The sequence below is a fragment of the Piliocolobus tephrosceles genome, chromosome 13 (genome assembly GCF_002776525.5).
Source record: "Piliocolobus tephrosceles isolate RC106 chromosome 13, ASM277652v3, whole genome shotgun sequence".
In the NCBI taxonomy this organism is placed as follows: Eukaryota; Metazoa; Chordata; class Mammalia; order Primates; family Cercopithecidae; genus Piliocolobus; species Piliocolobus tephrosceles.
In genome coordinates this window covers 18,177,438-18,192,179 of record NC_045446.1, presented here as the reverse complement: position 1 = coordinate 18,192,179, position 14,742 = coordinate 18,177,438, and the positions used below count along the sequence as shown (strand labels likewise).

The 14,742-nt window shown below is 42.3% G+C and overlaps 1 protein-coding gene across 8 annotated transcripts in view; it reads right to left on the bottom strand.

Annotated features, from left to right (window-relative positions):
* The window catches only part of AMBRA1 (autophagy and beclin 1 regulator 1), a 198,945-nt gene that overhangs the window by 117,814 nt on the left and 66,389 nt on the right, over positions 1-14,742 (bottom strand). For 4 of the 8 annotated variants that reach the window (XM_023215722.2, XM_023215725.2, XM_023215724.2 and 1 more), the window contains one exon: positions 3,268-3,354. The exons of the other annotated variants lie outside the window; for them this stretch is intronic. In XM_023215722.2, coding sequence (XP_023071490.1) covers positions 3,268-3,354 — 87 coding nt within the window. The remainder of the gene's footprint in view (positions 1-3,267; positions 3,355-14,742) is intronic. 8 annotated transcript variants of the gene reach the window in all.

Below are 14,742 nucleotides of genomic sequence, written 5' to 3'. Positions count from 1 at the left end.
GACTCAATAATTCCACTAGAAACTTTATCCTACAGAAATACACAAGGTTACAAAGATATATATAAGAAAGTTCATTTGCAACATTGTCAGCATTAGTGAAAAACTGGGAAGCAACCCAAATGCCCAGCAACAAATTAAATAAATTATTAATATATCCATACAAAGAAACACCATGCGGCAATTCAAGAGAATAAACTATTCCTATACACTTACAAGGAAAGTCCTCTAAAATAAAATCTTAAGTGGGAGAAAAATTGAAGAATGGTCTGTATACACTAATACATATATAAAAATGTGTTGCTGTTACTAGAGGAAAAAACTGTAAGGGGACACAGCAATCCTAATGAAGATTCCTGGGACTTTTGTATTTTATATACTTCCATAATGTTTGAATATAAAAGGAAAAGAGCACAGATCTTCGGTTTTTAATGGAAATCAGAAAAAACTGATTAAGAACAGAAATAGGAATAGTTATATCCAAATGGTACAAAAAGTATTGGCAACTGTCTTGCAAAGAGGTCCTCAGTAAGTCTACCAACCCAGGTCACAGTCAACTGCTAGAGGAACATAGGCTGCCTCTGTCATGAAAGGTGGTATCCTTCTGGCCAACCAGCAAATGGAATTCCCAAGCAGACCAGCTAACAATCTTTTAAACTCAAAATTCTGTTTTACAGAATAATATGCTGCAGTGAATACCAATTAGTCAATACTATAGTATCTTTGTATAGCAAGTAGGCATGGGAGGCACAGATGCCTTGGCCAAGAGAATCAGAGTACAAGAGCTAGTTCCTAAAAGCTTCAACTAGAGGAACTTTCATTACCTGTTTGGGCCCCTGTTCCCATGCATTTTGCAAGGATGAACCACAGAATCCTAAATTTTCAACCAACAGAAGTCAATGTTCGTGCACTGTTCTTACATCTGCCCAACATACAGAACTCTTCTAGCAGAAATCAAGCATCACTGGTTAAATTCTCAAGTCAATCAGACTAGAAAAGAATATAAAAGGAGAAAAATTTCAAGAGGAGGAGAAAGAAGACCCTTTTATTTGGAGCCGATTCTGAAAAGTGGTAAGTACACTTACTTTACAGCCTACCCTAAGTAATGGAAAAAACATAACATTATTGGTGATAGAGGTAGACATAATGTTGATGATGATAATAAAAAGACTGCCTTTTTATGTAGGGACATAGGAGTTCCCCAAGCTATGAAACTATAGATTAATGGTTTAAAAAGCATTCCTGCCACAATTATTAAACACAAGTATATCCTAGCCTTGTCCTTTTAGATATGCAGAGGGAAGCTAAGGATCTGAATGCTGAGGAGGTGTCTCACTAAGGCTCTGACCTATACATAGTGTATACGGTGAAGCCTAAGAGGAAAAAGAAACTAAACAACCAGTAATGAGGTAGTAACAATCATCCTCCTAACAAAGAGCTGGAAAATCATCAAACAACCCTAGTCTTCCAAATGAACATTTAAATGTTTAAATAAATCCTTAAGTTTTCTTCAAGGAAAAATACTTCCCTTTCCAAAAAAAAACCTATTTTGTATTCAAAGGAAAAATGTAAAAATACCAACACCACAAAGTATGACACTTTCTGTGATAAAGATCACAGTAGGATAAATAACAGATTTATTATATAAAAGGAGGATAAATCATGGTCTTTAAGTATCCTTGTAGAACACTGCCAGGTTAAAAGTTCTGGGGATGAGATGCCTATTGCTGTCTTTATTGCAAGAACTTCTCTATCTCAGTGCTTCAAAGTAATTGATTCATATGAAAAATTCCTTTCCCTTATATTTAGGGTATATAACCCTCAAACATCATTAGAGACTCACATAAACTTCCTTGCTTCACTCATCATCTAAGGTGCCTGTTTTAAAGTCATCAATCCTTACGTTCCCTGATTCTTCGGTTTGTCATTTCTAGGGTGTGGAAAAGGAATAAAAGGATAATGAAGAATCTTTGCACCAGGATCTCAGAAAGAATGCTCAGTGTCATGACATAACTGTGGCAACAATAAAGACTTAATATTCCTGGAATCAACTTGGTCTAAAGGTTTTTCCAGGCAGACCTAAAAGTCTTAATCTAGAGCAAAGCTCATTTTGCTTTACCTAACCTACACTGCTAACCTGTCAACCCCACAACTATAAATTACCCTTTTCTTTTGGCAAAGCCTCATAATGTGCTCTAGTATTGCTTAAATAATGTGCCTTTTTAGATCACGAACAGAACCCATAAATCTGGCTGTGACAACCCCAAGGGCCTGCACTCTGCAGATGAATGTTATCCATCAATATCCCACGCTTGGTCCTCAGTTATCACCATCATTGAAGGGCAGGCCTTGAACTCACTGAAATAACTTTTGTTTTTTCTCTCTTCAGAACTTTTCAAATGTCTTTTTTTTTTTGAGACAGAGTCTCGCTCTGTCGCCCAGGCTGGAGTGCAGTGGTCCGATCTTGGCTCACTGCAACCTCCGCCTCCTTAGTTCAAGTGATTCTCCTGCCTCAGCCTCCCAAGTAGCTGGGATTACAGGCATCTGCCAACATGCCCAGGTAATTTCTTATATTTTTAGTAGAGATGGGGTTTCGCCATGTTGGCCAAGCTGGTCTCAAACTCCTGACCTCAAGTGATCTGCCCGCCTCAGTCTCCCAAAGTGATGGGATTACAGGTGTGAGCCACCATGCCCAGCCTCAAATGTCTTCTATTAAGTGTAAACCAAGCACTTTAATAAAATGCCAACTTGTTTTATCCATTTACTCCTTCTTCAGTCATCTCTTCCTTTGGGCAGTCTCCAAAAATGTCAATACCCAAAGGAGCTTGACTTCTGCCTTTTGATATGCTAAATTCCCTCTCAAATGACAGCAAATTTAGTTTTTTGTTTAATCTATACATAATTTCCCTATAAATTAAAAAAATGTTGTTCCCCTGTTGGCTGTCCATCTGAATGACACCAGCCTCTCTGGCCAACAGAAAAAGAATATCCTACGACTACCTGTGGCCTCTCCAGGTTCCTCCTCTAGTACCACACTTGCAGAAATGAGTACCAAAGGACAAGAGCTTGGTCATAACCCTCTGTCACCAGAGGTACTGTTCACTTACCTGCAATACTTCCCCATCACCTGAACCACCTGTCTCAAAAGTGTAACTGAAGAATAAAAGAGCACCAGGACCAGAGAGGCACAGAATGGAGCTTCCAACAGCGTGGCAACCCCAAGGGCCGCCCCTCCCCCCCACCTAGTGCCATTTCTCACTTTGGCCTTACCTCGCTGGGTCTGGGTAAATTGGGTGCTCTCTGGATCCTGCTCCATCATAACGGGATAATGAAATGAGGGAAGATTCCAGCAGCCTCCTAGCAGAGATTAAAAAAATGGCAATAATCCCTGTCAATTACCAACTCAGAGGTCATTCATAAGGAAAAATGGGGGAGAGATACACAACTTCCCCCTTTTGCAGCCAGCTAATGCCTGTTATCTGAGATCACACCCTTCTACAAGCTAAGTAGGTAGAGACATAAATAAATGAAGAGCTGCAGAGCTCCCACACTGGACATGACCACTGCATTCTGCTGAATACTGCTCTTCAATGAGAAATGACCAAGTGCTTCAGAGACATGATCTTCTTTCTATTTGCAGTATTTTCAGTAGACAAATAGAAGGTTCGGATCAACACAGGAGGGAAAAATTTGGCACACACAGAAATTATCACATAGCGCTAACATTTATCTTGGTGTTTGGTTCCTCCATGCCATCATCATCCACATCCACTTACTGTCTATCCATTCTGCTCTGCCCACGCTCTTTTGTGAGAATGAGTACTCCTCAGATATATAACTGTAATATATCTATTAAAAATATATATAAGAGTACTTCACAGGCTCTCAACTGACAACTTTTACTTATATAATCTAGCCCAATCACAAATTCAACTGATCATATGTGATACATACATTTTATTGAACAGTTTTTTTGATGCCAGGTAATAGGTAATATACTGAGCACTTCATATGTATTTCTTTGTTTAAACCTCACCACAACCTAGAAAGGTAGGTATGACTACATACATGAGAACACTGGGCCCAGAAGTTAAAGTATTTCACTCTGTGGCACGTAACTATTAAGAGATAGTGACAGGACTCCAGGAAAGACCTGTCTTAACTCCAAAATGCCTCAAACCTCTATTTTGTACTGCAGGACCTGCCAGGGTCCAGGCAGGAAGCAAGTGCATATGTATTCACTATGATCAAGGGAGACTGACAAACAGGAAGGTCTATGGCCCATCGTTTACCTCTAGCCAATTGTTACCAAGCTAGAATATAGGCTCAGTATTGCTGGCTTTTCCCATATTTTAAGGAAAGCCAGAAATTGGACTTTTGCGTAAAATCTCCTGATTGTTAAATTTTAGCTACAACTTTTTATATATTTTTTATTTTTTTTTTACAAGGGCCAGTTAGAACACAAATGATAAACATGGCCCAGGGGCTCCCTGGTTTGCCATGTCTGACATGATGCTTCCCAACTCATATGTGCCTTGGCAGCCAATCAAGCTCCTGCCCCAGAACATGTTTCAAAGGAAATGGTCTCAGAGAGAATGCATATTCTTCCTCTCCAGCAGCATCTTGCCTGCCATTCCTAGGAACAGGTCCCCGGCTCCCTGCCAGACTCTTCTTTAAAGCAGATCTGCAGGATAAGGACAGCAGCTACTAATCTTTTCCAATGGATTTAATTCAATTCACTGTTATTAAAACCAGCTGGCTTTAGGTATGGTCATGTGCAGTCACTTTATTCCAGCAACTGGCCCACTGCAGTATTTCCCTAACTGCCTGGGGAAGAGACATAGCAAAGGCCCTAACAACCAAGCTTGCAACCTTTCCTGTCCAGGACGACCAAGGGTCAAGTAATGTTTTCTCTCTAGATAAGGCCTATATCCCCACACTTAAGACACTTGTAACAATCCTGCCACTGAACAGAGAGAACAAAATGTAACCAATGAGGAAGAGAGGAAAGCAATAAAATACATCTCTCTGGTTGAAAGACTGAATCTACAGTAACATCACTATGGTTCCAGTGGCAGAAATGCTGTTTCATCAATTCCAAGACACACTTTTCACCTTTTAATGTGTCTGAGGTTGGGATGTTTGTTACAATTGTGTGACACAGTTTAATTGGCAGGATTTTTTTTTTTTTTTTTTTTTAGAGACAGAGTCTGGCTATGTTGCCCAGGCTGGTCTCAAACTCGTAGCCTCAAGTGATCCTCCTGCCTCGGCCTCTCAGAGTCCTGAGATTACAGCCATAAGTAACTGTGCCTGTCCACTGGCAGGATTTTTTTCATGATTTCATAGGAACACAAAATAATGGCATGTTTTAAGTCTTTGAAATACAGAATGTGTGGGATAGGTAGGGGTAGTGAGAGATACAGAGTCTGGAGAAAAATGAAAAGCAAAATTTTGAGAAGAGTATTCAGGTCATTTATGCCATCTTATATAGTACTTATTTATCATTAACCAGTTCTTCAGGAACTGGGTGTGAGTGAAGAATGGAAGCAAGGTCTGGGAGCAGCTGACTATCCTAGAATACCTAGAAGCTTGTTCCACCCTTAAAGTGCTCTGGAGTTAGTTAGTCCTGAATGTCACCGAGTCCTTTCGTGTTATCCTCCAAGTGGTCGTACAGTAAGCTGAGGCCCTTTGGCAACCAGCATCTTCCACAGTGACGAAAATATATCCTTCTTGGCTGGGCGCAGTGGCTCATGCCTGTAATCCCAGCACTTTGGGAGGCCAGATGGGTGAACTGCCTGAGCTCAGGAGTTCAAGACCAGCCTGGGCAACATGATGAGACTCCATCTCTACTAAAATACAAAAAATTAGCCAGGCGTGGTCGTGCGTGCCTGTAATCCCAGCTACTTGGGAGGCTGAGGCACGAGAATCGCAAGAACCTGGGAGGCAGAGGTTGCAGTGAGCTGAGATCGCACCATTGCACTCCAGCCTGGGCAACAGAGTGAGACTCCATCTCAAAACAAACACAAACAAACAAACAAACAAACAAAAATACATCCTTTTTAAGTACTTCTGCCTGGAAACTGATTACGGTAACAAAGGCAAATATTACTCCTACTCTGCTAAAGCAATGACAGTACTGAGTGAGATGAGATGATTTATTAGGAATGCTGTAAAGGAGATTCCTGATCTGAAGGGTTTGCATTAGATAACTTCAGTTTTAGTGACTCCATTTTTATTTTTTATTTTTTGAGACGGAGTCTCACTCTGTCACCCAGGTTGGAGTGCAGTGGTGCAATCTTGGCTTACTGCAATCTCAGCCTCCCAGGTTCAAGTGATTCTCCTGCCTCAGTCTCTTGAGTAGCTGGGATTACAACAGGCATGTGCCACCACACCCGGCTAATTTTTGTATTTTTAGTAGAGATGGGGTTTCACCATGTTGGTCAGGCTGGTCTCGAACTCCTGACCTTGTGATTCGCCTGCCTTGGCCTCCCAAAATGCTGGGATTACAGGTGTGAGCCACCGTGCCGGCCTTAATGACTCCATTTTACAATCCCAAAAGTCTATTTCCCACCTTAATTTCCTACCTTAATTAGGAAGACTTCTTTAAGTTGGAATAGAACCAAAATGCGAAGCTTTGTCTCTGGAGAGTCTCCGATGAGGTTCTTTTGGAACATGCATCCCCTGTGCCTACTTACTACAGAATGTGTTGGCAACATTTGCTGCCCAGACAATACAGTGGAATTGGCAAGCCACATATATATGTCACTTTACTGCTAATACACAAAAGCAGGAAAGCCAATCACCATGAATACACACATACATTGATGAAACATAAGTTCTTCATAGTTACCATACAAGTACTATCTGGAGTAAAAACAGGCTTCTCCAATTGGTGTGGAATAAAGAACTAGAGTTACTAGATGAGTAAACATCCTAGGAATGTTTACCACCATTCCTAGGAACCTCAAAGAAAGATCTTTCTGGCCGGGCGCGGTGGCTCAAGCCTGTAATCCCAGCACTTTGGGAGGCCGAGACAGGCAGATCACGAGGTCAGGAGATCGAGACCATCCTGGCTAACACTGTGAAACCCCGTCTCTACTAAAAAAAATACAAAAAACTAGCCGGGCGAGGTGGCGGGCGCCTGTAGTCCCAGCCACTCCGGAGGCTGAGGAAGGAGAATGGCGAAAATCCGGGAGGCGGAGCTTGCAGTGAGCTGAGATCTGGCCACTGCACTCCAGCCCGGGCGACAGAGCAAGACTCCGTTTCAAAAAAAAAAAAAAAAAGAAAGAAGTGTTAGCCTGTTATAGAGAGCCGTCAACAGTAAATGGTAGGAGAAAACTGAGTGCAATGGTAGTTCTGCACATTCTGCTGTGACCACCACAAATTTGACTTGACTTAGTCTATCACAAGAAATCAGGGAGGGCCTAGGAAGGGCTCAGCCAAGCTTGTTCAGGACTGAAGTTGCTATCACTGAAGCTGAAAAACAAAAAAATACAACCCCCCCTCCCCCAACCAAATACTTCCTTGTTTTCTCTACTTGCCTGGTTCATTTTGTACATCACTGATGTCCAAGTGAGGTATACCGGGGTTGTGCTATTTGATCCATTGGACAACAAGGGGGAAATACTACAACTTCTGCTATATAATATATAATCATAACACACATGGATTACTCAAAAGCTTTTTTTTTTTTTTGGACGGAGTTTCCCTCTTTTACCCAGGCTGGAGTGCAACGGCGCGATCTCGGCTCACTGCAAATTCCGCCTCCTGGGTTGAAGCAATTCTCTTGCCTCAGCCGCCCGAGTAGCTGGGATTACAGGGGTCCACCACCACGCCCAGCTGATTTTTGTACTTTTAGTAAAGACAGGGTTTCACCATGTTGGCCAGGGCTGGTCTCAATCTCCTGACCTCAGGTGATCCGCCTGCCTCAGCCTCCCTAAGTGCTAGGATTACAGGCATGAGCCACCATGCCCAGCCAGAAAGCATTTTATTAATAAGGTGTTTTTTTTTTTTTAAAGTCTGAAGGCCACTGCTCTATCAAACTATATATGACTTTAACAATACTATAAAGAATAGGATAAGCTTAAATATAAAAAAAACTATAAGCATAGAAAAGTACACTCATATTTATACATATATACACATACAGAGAGAACAAAAGAGGATAATAAAGCAAATGTGGCAAAATGTTAACATTTAGGGAATGTGGGTGAAGGGTATATGGGAATCCTCTGTACTATTTTTGCAACTTTTCTGCAAGTTTGGAATTATTTCAAAATGAGAAAACAAAAACATACAACATATAAAAATCTTAAGGTAAAATACTGAAAAGAAAGAGATAGCCATTTGTTTTCAAAAGAATTACGGCCAGGCGCAAGTAATGGATGGAAAAAGCCATCAAAAATGCATATTAAGCCCTGCTAAAATCATAACAGGCACATAATTCAAGCTGTGAAATCCCTCACATTTTAAAAAGAATGCAACTATTTTTTCTTTCCCTGATTAATATTCTGCATTATTTGCAAAGAGGTTCCCTGTATCAGCTGTATTCTTGATCACTAGGAATACAATTTTTAAAATAGTCAAAAAAAGCTCTGGAAAAGAAAAAAAGTGGTCGAAGCAGATCAACTGAAAGAAAAGAATCTTCACTTCATTATTTTATGTTATTTCAGTTTTTGAGACAGAGTCTCTGTCACCCAGGCTGGAGTGTGGTGGCACGATCTTGGCTAACTGCAACTTCTACTTCCCATGCTTAAGCAATTCTCTTGCCTCAGCCGCCCAAGTAGCTGGGACTACAGGCATGCGCCACCACGCCTGGCTAATTTTTGTATTTTTAGTAGAGACAGGATTTTACCATGTTGGCCAGGCTGGTCTTGAACTCCTGGCCTCAAGTGATCCACCCACATCGGCCTCCCAACGTGCTGGGATTACAGGCATGCACCACTGAGCCCGGCCCCTTCACTTCAAATTCAATGGATATCAGGGTTGAGGTGCAGAAAGTCTGGGTACTAGTCCATATGGAATAAACAGGCCGTGGACAACTCTTCCTTACTAAAAAATTATACCCTGAAGATACTCTTTTAACTGGTTGTCAGATCACAGAGAAAAATCAATATCCTAAAGCAAACAAACATGTCCGGACTTTCTCCAACCACTGGAAACAATCAATTGCTAGAACTCTCTGGCCTCTACTGTTAGGGAATGCTGGCTCCCAGAAGGTAAGATGCCACTGGTGCCCCATGCCTAATGAGTAACTTTACAGCCTGGCTTTAATGTCTGGATGGCAACTGTTATTTCCATCTAGGAGAGCCAAATCCAAATTAACAGCTTCCTTCTGCCTAGGAAATAAAATCCAGATTCCTCAGCAGCGCATTCGGTATTCAAGCTTTGCAGCCAAATGTCTCATTCCTTTTGAATATACTATATGATCTAGTCCAGTGGTTTACAAACTTTTTGGTCCCAAGACTCCTTTAACACTCTTAAAAATTATGAGGATCCCAGTGGCTCACGCCTGTAATCCCAGCACTTTGGGAGGCCAAGATGGGTGGATCATCTGAGGTTGGGAGTTCGAGACCAGCCTGATCAACATGGAGAAACCTCGTCTCCACTAAAAAATACAAAATTAGCCAGGCATGGTGGCACATGCCTGTAATCCCAGCTACTCAGGTGGCTGAGGCAGGAGAATCACTTGAACCCAGGAAACAGAGGTTGCGGTGACCCAAGATGGCGCCATCGCACTCCAGCCTGGGCAACAAGCGCGAAACTCTGTCTCAAAAAAAAAAAATTACGAGGCTCCTAAAGAGATTTCATTTGTATGGGTTTCCACTATCAATATTTAATTTCAATTTTGAAATTAAAACTGAAAAAATTTTAATACACAAGCACACATTCAATTAGCCATCAGGATGATAGCCTCATTACATGTCACGGAGCCTCTAGAAAACACTATACTTGTGAAAGAATGAGAGTGAAAAACACAAAGAATGTCTCAGCATTATTATAAAAATAGTTTTGACTTTGGGGATCCATTGTTCTAGCTAAACTAAACACACCCTCACTATCCCACCTACGTTATTTATCTTGGCAATTTATTCTTTCTGGAAAGTTCCTCTTCCTTATTACTGTCTGTAAAAAGCCTTCAAAGCTCAAATACTTGACTCCTCCAGCCAGAAGTTCACCCTCTCTTCCCCAGTGCCTCCTAGCATTTTGTACCTCTCTTAAGAGGCCTTCTCAAGTCATCCAGTAACTTATGTCTTGTGTTTGCTTCTGGACTAGAAGCTACATGAAAACAGGTACTGGATCCAAGTCATTCCCGTCAAAACTCACATCCTAATTAACATGTAATAGGAAACCAACAAATATCTAAGTGATGAATCAGCAGGCCTAACCAGACTTGGAAGAATAAGCAAGAAGACGTATCTGATTGCCCCTCACTGGCCACAAGACTCTCAGACAAGGTTGCTAGATGCCCAAAAACTCACACTAAAACTCCCGAAGGAACAAGGTTTTCAGAAACTGCTTACATCACCTTCATCCCCTCTGGTCACTTATGCTTCTCAGGTTAAAATGCTGACATAGTTGTCCTGATAAATGCAGTGCAGTCTGGTCCCTGGGAGGCTCATTAAATCAAAAAGCCAGAGGCTGGCTACTTGCCTGGGAAACTACCACTGATGTTCCTGGACTGTAAATTGCCAAAAGAGACCCCCACAAGGGAAAGAGGGCAATGTTTGCCAGGGGATGAAGGGGCAGGAGGCCAAATAAACTTGAATGCGCCGTGGCTTTCTTCATTTCTGAATCTTGCTCTGCAACTCCCTGATCTCTGCCTTGGCGCATGCCTGGGTTGGGAGATGACAAGCCCTTATTCTTTGTAAAAAATAATTGTGTGTTCTGAAACGACACCTCTATTATGATTTCCAAATTGACATCTCTGCTCTAATGCAGAGGCATCCAAGCCTCCCCATTTCACACACTAGTAATTATCGTTTAAGTTATCCAACGATAGGCATTCATCTGATCGCTGCAGGGCCCCCTAGTTTGAGGGGTGCACTTAAAGCATGTGATGCAGTTGCCAGCAGAGACTGGCAGGTAATTCCTGCCCCTAATGTGGGGTGGGTCAAGGCAAGGTGGCACTGCTAAAATGCTAGTAACCTCAGGAAAAAAACAGACATACTACAGAAACACACCACAGTGCCTATAGTGTAGATCAGCCTTATTTTAGCATTATCAAATATAAACAATTCACAGAGTACAAAACAATGCTTTTCACCAGAAATGCTTAAAAACATCTTTATGAAACATTAATGTACTCCCCAGTACCTCTGGGCAGTGAGCGATAGATGGCAAAACATGAGAGCACAACATAGTCACAGATAGCAAAAGGGAAGAGGCTGGAAACAGAATGTATATATAGTGTGCAATCATGTATCTAGCATTACAAAAGTCTTGTCTGAAAAGTCAGCCAGTTCCCCCTGGGAACATATGACCTCTGTTAACTGTCTGGTGGGTAGTTATTTTTAATACATTTGTAAGATGACTGGTTGGCACTATGCTTAGCTCCTATATACCCTCAACACATTCACTATAGTTATAAGACTTGAATGTATAATAAAAACTCACTTTTGTTAGCAAGTAAACTCAAAGGCCCAAGTCAATCTACGTGCACATCTTTACTTAGTATCCAAATCCATTTCTCTGGGAGACTTAGGAGGTCTGCTCACAGACCACAGACTTTTTTTTTTAACCCAGAATTTAGCATCAGAGGCTTTTCACCAGAGGATGAGTAAGACCAAATCTATTAGAAAAAAAAAAAAGGTCCACAGCTAGTTTTGATGCCACATGCACACATGCCCCCCACATGCAACAGGTGGGATATATAGGTTTAGACTTTAAGAGGCAGTGCATCCTAATTCACTGATTTCCCCCTGGAATTTATAGAATTCCATAATGTTGAATTCTTAGCTAATTTTATTCAGAAGCACAGACAAATTCTTAAACACCAACCTCCAGGCCAACTAAGTCTACAAAGAATATACTGGTAGAATCATTTATTGCTGTGATACTAGCAAGCCTGTGAAGGTCTTAAAAAAACATTTTTTCACATCCACATTTCTGATATGAAACTTTAAAAACCCTTGACCAAGTCCGTTCATTAAGAAGTGACAGGCCCTTGACCTTGGTATACTGCACACACTATATAATAGGAAGTAAAATCTTAGGACCAATATCAGAAAGGCAAAGCAAGTTAGTACGTGAAGCCTCAAGAGAACGAGGGAAAAGCAAAGCACAGTGTGCTGGGCTATTTATTAACCAGAGGCAAAGAGGCCAATTTCCCAGCTCATATCTGTCCATGGAATGAGGTTTCTAGAATTTGCAGAAATATGAGGGCAGAGACTACAACTGGGACCGCAAACAATCCACTGTTAGCCCTTGAGCTAACACGAAGCTCAGAGTACAATCTCTTTTCTTATATCCAAGGTTCATTCTGAACTGCGTCTCTTAGTGACATCTGATTTCACTGATTCGTCTGTGGGGATGTACTACTTGCCCTTCCACCCTGATCTTGACTTCAGCAACCACCCTGATTCCTTTTGGACTCAGCATTTGACTCTACTGAAATAATTTCTCCACCATTTCCTCTGTCTAGACAACATGAAATTGTCATAAACGACACCTAAAGTACAATTAGTAGAGAAACTGCAATTTCCACTCTCCTCCCCCGTTCCCAAAAAGATTGGCACATTAACGTCCTCCAGCATGTCAATCAATACTACCCTGAGGAGGATTAACTCTGTAGAGTCTGGAAGCCATTCAATTCCCACCTTGCTAAAAATCATGCATTTTCCCCCGTACTATAATTAGAACATGTAAATTGCCTTCTTTTTACTAGCACTAATGGCTATAATCTCAGAGTTCTGAATGCCTGCTAAATCCATACCTGTGTAAAAAGTCCTTACAAACACCACTTTACCCACCTGCACTTTATTTAGAAAAATCAGAGACAAAAGACAAAAGGTAAGGCAGAAGAGGAGAGAAGCAATGAGAGAAAGGCATGAGGCAAGACCACCAGAACCAGGCAGTACTATTAACTATCTAAGAAGATGGTTTGAACCCACTGACAATTTCTGATGAGATGTCATATTTTTATTTATTTATTTATGTTTGAGACAGAGTTTCGCTCTTGTTGCCCAGGCTGGAGTGCAATGGCACGATCTAGGCTCACTGCAACCTACACCTACTGGGTTCAAGCAATTATCCTGCCTCAGCCTCCCAAGTAGCTGGGATTACAGAGATGTGCCACCATGCCTGGCTAATTTTGTATTTTTAGTAGAGACAGGGTTTCACCATGCTGGCCAGGCTGGTCTCAAACTCCTGACCTCGGGTGATCTGCCCATCTTGGCCTCCCAAAGTGCTGGGATTACAGGCGTGAGCCACCACGCCCGACCTAATGTCATATTTTTAAAATCCAGCAAGATCAAAGGACAACAAATCATGAAATAATTTACCAGTGCTTTTCTTTTTTTTTTTTTTTGAGACGGAGTCTCGCTCTGTCGCCCAGGCTGGAGTGCATGGCGCGATCTCGGCTCACTACAAGCTCCGCCTCCCGGGTTCACGCCATTCTCCTGCCTCAGCCTCCCGAGTAGCTGGGACTACAGGCACCCGCCACCTCGCCCGGCTAGTTTTTTGTATTTTTAGTAGAGACGGGGTTTCACCGTGTAGACCAGGATGGTCTCGATCTCCTGACCTCGTGATCCACCCGTCTCGGCCTCCCAAAGTGCTGGAATTACAGGCTTGAGCCACCGCGCCCGGCCTACCAGTGCTTTTCAAGGGGAGTGGGATGCCCCCTGGAAATGTGGCAATATCTGCTGACATTTTTGGTTGTTGCTTCTGGGTGCTAGAGCACCACTGGCATGTGATAGGTGAAGACCAGGAATGGTGCTAAACATCCTACCATGCACAGGACAGCCTCCCATGGTGAGGAATTATCCAGCCCCAAATGTCAATAGTGCTGCTGTTATAAAACCTTCTGATATATCTTAGTGGTCTGAGACTAACCAAGAAAACTCTGAGTAACTAAAATATGAGGCAATTTAGTGTTTGAGCCTCAGAATCAGACAGATTGCAGTTTAAATTCCATCTTGTAGGCCGGGTGCGGTGGCTCAAGCCTGTAATCCCAGCACTTTGGGAGGCCGAGACGGGCAGATCATGAGGTCAGGAGATCGAGACCATCCTGGCTAACACGGTGAAACCCTGTCTCTACTGAAAAACAAAACAAAACAAAACAAAAAATAATAAATAAATAAATAAATAAATTCCATCTTGTGTCACCTACTAGCTGTGAGACCGTGGGCAAGGTCATTATCCTCTGCTTCCACATTTGAGGGGAAATCCCTTTTAAGTAAGAACCTGTGTCAAGTACAGTAGCCAGTACACAGTCTAATAAACAGCCATTATTTTTTTCTTCCTTAGATTACAGCTCCCAAAATATCTGTAGGGAGGCCGGGCGCGGTGGCTCAAGCCTGTAATCCCAGCACTTTGGGAGGCCGAGACGGGCGGATCACGAGGACAGGAGATCGAGACCATCCTGGCTAACAGGGTGAAACCCCGTCTCTACCAAAAAAATACAAAAATCTAGCCGGGCGAGGTGGCGGGCGCCTGTAGTCCCAGCTACTCAGGAGGCTGAGGCAGGAGAATGGCGGGAACCCGGGAGGCAGAGCTTGCAGTGAGCTGAGATCCGGCCACTGCACT